At 41.8% G+C, this 6,619-nt stretch overlaps 1 protein-coding gene across 1 annotated transcript; it reads right to left on the bottom strand.

Annotated features, from left to right (window-relative positions):
- Positions 1–1,631: 1,631 nt before the first annotated feature.
- LOC136438434 (tripartite motif-containing protein 3-like) lies at positions 1,632–2,999 on the bottom strand. Its single transcript, XM_066433200.1, has 2 exons — positions 2,896–2,999; positions 1,632–2,545 (listed from the first exon to the last, which is right to left on the bottom strand). The coding sequence occupies exons 1-2, from the start codon at positions 2,954–2,956 to the stop codon at positions 1,722–1,724; spliced, it is 885 nt and encodes a 294-aa protein (XP_066289297.1). The 5' UTR covers positions 2,957–2,999; the 3' UTR covers positions 1,632–1,721.
- Between the last annotated feature and the right edge of the window lie 3,620 nt (positions 3,000–6,619).

Raw genomic sequence — 6,619 nt, 5'->3', positions numbered from 1 at the left:
AGTTAAGAGAATTATATTGTGTAAGCAAACATCATTTTCCTTACTTCTTTAACGTGTGATTTTTGGTGCATTTAGTTTTTTTTTTATGCACAATCAGTATCCCATCATTAATCAATAGTGTTTGCTGTAGTTTGATTTATGATTATACTGTAGGTTGGTTAAGTTTAGACACAATATTTTAAGTGCATATTTGCATCAATGGTCGGCAAGTGTATATGACACAATTTGAAACGTTTTGCACAAATTACAATAGCCAGACACTATCAAAGACTAACCTAGTCTTTTGACAATTGAAGAGAAGAAAATCTAATGATCAAACTGTACCCATTGCCGCAATATTAAAGGCAACATGGCAAGTTTGTATGCTTGTTGCCATATTCAGCCATCTGTGGATGTGTATTGTTGGATGTGTATTAAGGCATTCTGGGATGTTTCGATTTTCCTCCTTGGTCTGACCTAACAGATCATTGTCTGACCTAACATATCACTTCTAAATTGAACATGAACCAAACTTACAAAACCTGAAAATTACAAATAAAACTCTTTTAAGAGTCCAAAAAGGTATTTGCTACTCTAAATTGGACATGTCATGATTCTGAACACTTGATACAATGTGATCTCCTTACAAGAGTAACTTTTACACAAATCAATTGTAAATCAAATGCACTATTTGCCTAACTTCCATATAATCTTTTAAAGAGGAACCCAACTTAATATTATTATCAATATTGATACAAAATCAACAAAATTTTGCAGAACGTCATCACAAAATAAAAAATAACATGGAAATCTGTTGTTCCTTTCTTCAGTTATACCCCTTTAGAACATTTGTACAAATAGGTCATTGTAGTTCCAGGGACACAAACCAGGGGGCCCAAAATCGACCTTGACCATTCTCCTCACAGCGCATACCCACATACCAAATATCATTACAATCCATCTACACGTTCTACAGTTATGCTGACTTTAAGCATCCAGCGACACACATGCAAACGATTTATCTCCTTACTTATGCAAATTTGGTCTCATTTGCATAGTTTGCACTTACGTGTGTACATCTTGGTCTAACCTACCTGTGTACCAAATAACATGACGATCTGTCGATCCTCTCTTCAGTTCTTCTACATTGAAGATTTTTAAAAATACGCCATTGCAGTTCCAATCACAAATGCCAGGGGGCCCAAAATCGACCTTGACCTTCCTCCTCTTAACACCCACCCACATACCAAAAATCATTACAATCCATGTACAGGTTCTACAGTTATGGTGACTTTAAGCATCCGGTGACACATACATACACACAAACACCAAACGCAAGCAAAACAGTATATCCATGAAAAAGCCTTTTTTCATGGAGATAACAAAGAATTGAACCATCATTAGTCATATCCTGAGCAGTCATCCCAAACACGGACCGTTATAGTTACATAGGTATGGGTTCCAATAAGATAATCGCTGCAAATCCAGGTCATCTATTTTGCCAAACAGAAGGGAAGAATCGACTTGCCAAGGCTACACACATTTTTGAACTCTTGCATCTCCCTATGGTACACTTGTTCACTTTCTTTGTTGCCAGTTTCTATCCAATACAGACAATAATCCAAAGTAACAAGTTACTAGTTATTACTACTGCAGTTACAAATGTACACAATATAAGACCTACTAAAAGGGCTACAGTTTAACCAATTCCATCACACAAATGCCATCTTCGTGCATCATTATCAGTAGCGGGGGTAGACAGTGATTGTGTTACTGTTGATCACAACCAACTGTCCCCCCGGCCCCACTGCAACCGCTGTTGGGTATTCAGCACGGACGGCGATGTGGCGGAGATGCGCACCCTGGTCTGTAAACAACAACACGCGCTGGTTGCGTGAGTCCACCACCAAGATGTGACCGAAAGTTTCCACACAGATGCCTCGGGGACGATTCAGGTGGCCACCTCTCGGTCGCGGTCCTCCGAACTTCGACACGTACTGCCCGGTCTCGTCATATCTGTACACGAAATGAGTGTCATAGTCCGACACGAAGATGTTCCCTTTCCCGTTAACGGCGACGTTCATCGGTGACATCATCCGCTGCTGCCGCCCGACACTCCACAGGAGTTTCCCTTTCGGGTCGAAGGCTTGCACACCACCACTGTAACCGCCAGACCATGTGACGAAGATGTGGTTATTGCGCAAGTCCACGGCCATTCCGCGGAGCACCAGCCGTGGTACGGTGTCAGGTAGGTCAAAGTTGGCTTTGAGATGGCCATCCCGGCTGACCTGTACCACGGAGACAGGGCTGGCAAGCTGCCCACTCATCAAGACCCACAGATGGCCATCCCTGTCGATGGACACATCAGATGGCGTCTTTGATGGGTAGCCTAGCCCTTGTGCACCGGGTGGGAACTGGCACAGGTAAACCCCCTCCATGTTGTACACTTGGAGGAGCGCTTTGGACCGATCAGCCACCCATATTTTGTGATCGGCGGAAACGGCAACCCCAAGTGCGCTGCGCAGGTTTCCAGCCCCCGACTCATCACCACATCTGCTGCCCTGATCTGCAAAACAAAACAAAAATACAAATTTAAAATACATGTTTTTTTCCATCAGTCTGCCTTACTCGCCTAATGTCTCATTGAACAGTAAATCCGCTCATACCATACCACAGTCCCCCATATGATACAAAGATATGTATGATACATATGCGTTTGCATTTTGTCAGAACAACAGAAGGCAAAATGAAATACCTCTCTTCTATGTGCAAACACCGTTCACGGTTTTGTCACAAATTCATTCCCTTGGAAACATTTCGATCGCAATATAAAACTAACGGCTCAGGCCCTGAAGTATCGCCAGAAAGTACCCCCCTAATGCATAGAAGTTTGATTTTAGAACTATTATCACACACCTTTGATGTCCGTGATCGTGGAAACCGGCATGTTGATTGGTGTAGGTCCTGCTGCTTCCATCTCCACCGTGATGCCGTGTGAGTGACCATGTCCATGTACCGGATTGACCTGAACGGTTAGAATGGGTCACAATGTTATCAACCTATCCCTTGTGCAATAAGCATCGCAAACATTCTGTCATTTCAATTTCCTTCTACCACATGTTACGATTTGGTGTCGTAAAATGGCCATCGGGCCTAAAAAAAATGAAGAAAAAAAATTCCCAACGATACAAAGGACTGTTTTGAAGTACTTATGTACATCACTCAACCACTGCAATATTCGTCATCAATATGCATAAACGTTGGTTTCTGACAGTGTATATTACCAGTGATACATTGAATATAGTTAAGTCGACAACAGACATCTTTTGCTTAAAAAAAAAACATGGCTGCATTTATGATAATTGTGCATCCATCCCCCAAACCCAAGGAACGATGGACAAGTACTGACCTTGATGACGTCAGCAGATGTCACTTCGTCAGTCTTCTTCAGCACATCGGGCCGAGCATTTGCAGCACTGCCAGTGGTTCTACGCCCTGCTCTTGATGTAGCCGGCTGTGAAATGGGCATTATTTATTTACCACTTTTACAGCCACTATTCATGCTTATGTAATATATGGGTGACGAAAAATGCAGTAGTTGGGCGATGTACGTATAACTTCATAAAAATAGTCCTTTGTATCATTTGAAAGTTAAACTAGAAAGGCAACATTTGCGAGCAAATACAGCATGTTTAGCCATACTCCTCGCCATGCAAAAAAAGGACTCTCCCAAAATAACAATGGACCATTCTAAAATACTTGCACTAAAAAAATGAATCACCCCAGTCCAAAATTGAGTCTTCCAGTAGCACCTCAACACAATATGGACCAGTCCACAACCATATCCACTAATTGATTAACAAATACACTTCTGCTAAAAAATGGACTTTTTCATAATCATTCCAGCTCAAAATTGAAAGAAATAATTAAAGAATCCTCCCCTTGCAAGAATGGGATATTCCGTGCCATTTCCATGTAAACCAGTCGAAAAATATCCGCTGAAAATTACACTCTTGCGCATAATCAACCCAGTTCAAAATTGAATTAAAAAAGATCAACCCCAGGGAAGAATGAAGTTTTCCATAGTATACATATGAAGATTTGACAGGAGACGAAGGAAATGACCAAAAACAACATATTTGAGTCAATTCAAAGTCACCGAGAGGGTTTTAATATAATATTTGTAATATGTTTGAACTGTTTTGATTAAAAGAATGTCTAAGTCACAATAGTTCTAAAGTGTTCAAACAATTTGTAACAAAAGATTTTCACAATTGCCCTCATAAACGAAGGTGCTAAGTCCTCCTGTGTGTTTCTGCCTATTTTCGGTGGCCGCGCTAGACCACCAGCGGATTTGTTTTGACGGAGCGTCACCCGCGCGCGACGATGTACACTGTTCGGCACCGCTAATATCCGGCATTTTCCCGCTCCAAAACACTCCACAAGACCCACGTTTTTTGTGTTTTGCCTCTTGTGCAACACGATTCGATTTGCATTACTAACGGGACGAAAATGATAGAAAAAATTCACCCCGTCCCGGCGTCCGTCCCAAAAACATGAACGACATGAAAATATATTTTCTTACAGATTCAATCACGAAAATCAACAGCATGGGATTCCAAATTTTCGCAACGGCCGACCATTTATCATGGTTGAACTTCCTTCCAAGGCGTGCGATAGATAAACATTCCCGGCACATAATAGTCACTAGTACCAGACTTACGCAAGCTCATGATGATAATAGGGAGAAAGTTTGTCAGTGAAGTTTGGCCACCAGAGGGTACATTCATTTAACGTTACAAGCTAGCGCAAAGGGGCGAATCATTGACCTTACCGGGGACTGACTCTACTGGCCTAATCATTCCTTTTTTGCCGAATTCTACGATCCATACGCCCGTACGTAGGACATGTAGGAAGGCCTGGTGGTGGACGCTACACATCACGGGAGAGTGTTGGTCCGAGACAGACAGCGGCGTGCTTTCGATCGCGTAGCGGCGACGCACCGCTGCGACAACGTGCGGGACCAAAACGCCTGTCCCCAGTGAGACCATGTGTTTTGAGCGGCATGCCCCGAATCCGTCTACCATTGCTGAATGTAGCCCGATTCATAGAGGTCTATTTTGTAAGCATTATTTCATGTACCCCTCAGCGTGAGAATTCCTTGTGCAACACTTCGCTACATTATATGTTTAAGTTTCCCCCGCGCACCGCCTACCACCCGCCTTTGATCATGTATGAAGTCGGCGGCAGAGAGAGATCATCAATCAATTTTGACAGGAGTGTCGCGCCAGTCTGAGGAGAAACGATCTCCCGTGTTGTGTTGAAAAATTTGGAGTTTGAAAATATCTGGAATAACTAATGCTAGAATAAACATTCACAAAATCATTGATTTAACTTGTTTTCTGTTATAAAATTTCCTAAACTGCAATTTAACCACTGAGTTTAAGGGAACATGGTGTTTTCCCGATAATCACGTTAAATGTTTATGTCCGGTCTTTCCTCCTCGTAAGCAAACTTCCAGCTTGGCCAGGTGCAAGGCACTACGGGTCAATGACCTGTAGGTCATATGTAGTATTGAAAGTGACAGAAGCGGCAAATATTGCCAAGAAAGCCCAAAATAAATCGTTTTGAATATATGTATGCCGAAAATGGGAATGTAGTCCTTTAAATATTTGTTCAAGCCACATATACAGCAAATTTCAGGTCATTCGGTTGAAATACCAGGGCGCAGGAGGCCAAGATATGCTAAAAATAGCCTAAAAACCTCAATAAAATCACTTTCAAGGTCAATATCAAAACAAGGAAAAGAACGCACATTGGTTTTTGCCTACATTACCTCTGTACCAAATGTCAGGTCAATTAGTCAAAAAATGACAGAGATGAATCCATTTGAAGATTTGACAGGAGAAGAAGAAGAAGAAGAAGAAACATGAGAGAAAACAATATGTTTAGCCATACTTATGGCTAAACATAATGAGAGAAAACAATATGTTTAGCCATACTTATGGCTAAACATAAAAAAATTCAGGCAAAATAAACGGGTAAAATAATTTCAAAAGCAAATTAAGAATGTAAAATTGGATCTGTCTTATATGGGTGTAGTTTGGGCATCCATCCCAATCCCAAGGAACGCAGACAACTACTGACCTTGATGACGTCAGCAGGTGTCACTTCGCCAGTCCTCATCAGCACAGCAGAACTTTTCCAGGCAGCACGGCCAGTGATGTTGGGTCTTGCTGTGGTTGTAGTCGACTGTAAAGGGGTAAATAAACAATGCTGATTTTGCCATATTTCGCATCATCTTAGGTGAAAACGTTAAAACAATGAAAAAGTTCCAACTCTATCTCATATGGATGTGGTCTGTCTTTTAGCCATTCTTGTATGAAATCATTCATGTGTGAAATAAAAACAATAATCGGTAAACTTACAGAGTCATGGTTTCCAGGTCCGGAGTTGAGGTGCGTCAGAAGCACAGGTACCACGATCAGCAAGGTTACCAAGGCAACGGATGATATGGCAGCGCATATCAGTAGGCGTGGTCGTGACAGCCGATGACGTAGCTGTCCCCAAATGGTACGATTTTCTGGGGCTAAGTTGGACAGAAAAGACATTCATTATATTTTACATGTACTTTGTTCTT

Source organism: Branchiostoma lanceolatum, chromosome 7 (assembly GCF_035083965.1).
Source record: "Branchiostoma lanceolatum isolate klBraLanc5 chromosome 7, klBraLanc5.hap2, whole genome shotgun sequence".
NCBI classification, from domain to species: domain Eukaryota; kingdom Metazoa; phylum Chordata; class Leptocardii; order Amphioxiformes; family Branchiostomatidae; genus Branchiostoma; species Branchiostoma lanceolatum.
The sequence above is the reverse complement of the archived record's forward strand: the minus strand, read 5'-3'. Positions and strand labels throughout refer to the sequence as shown.

Coding starts and splice junctions, on each gene's coding strand:
- LOC136438434 (XM_066433200.1), bottom strand. CDS start 2,956: ATGGAAGCAGCAGGACCTACACCAATCAACATGCCGGTTTCCACGATC. Junction 2,546..2,895: donor CACGATCACGGACATCAAAG/GTGTGTGATAAT, acceptor TTTGTTTTGCAG/ATCAGGGCAGCAGATGTGGT.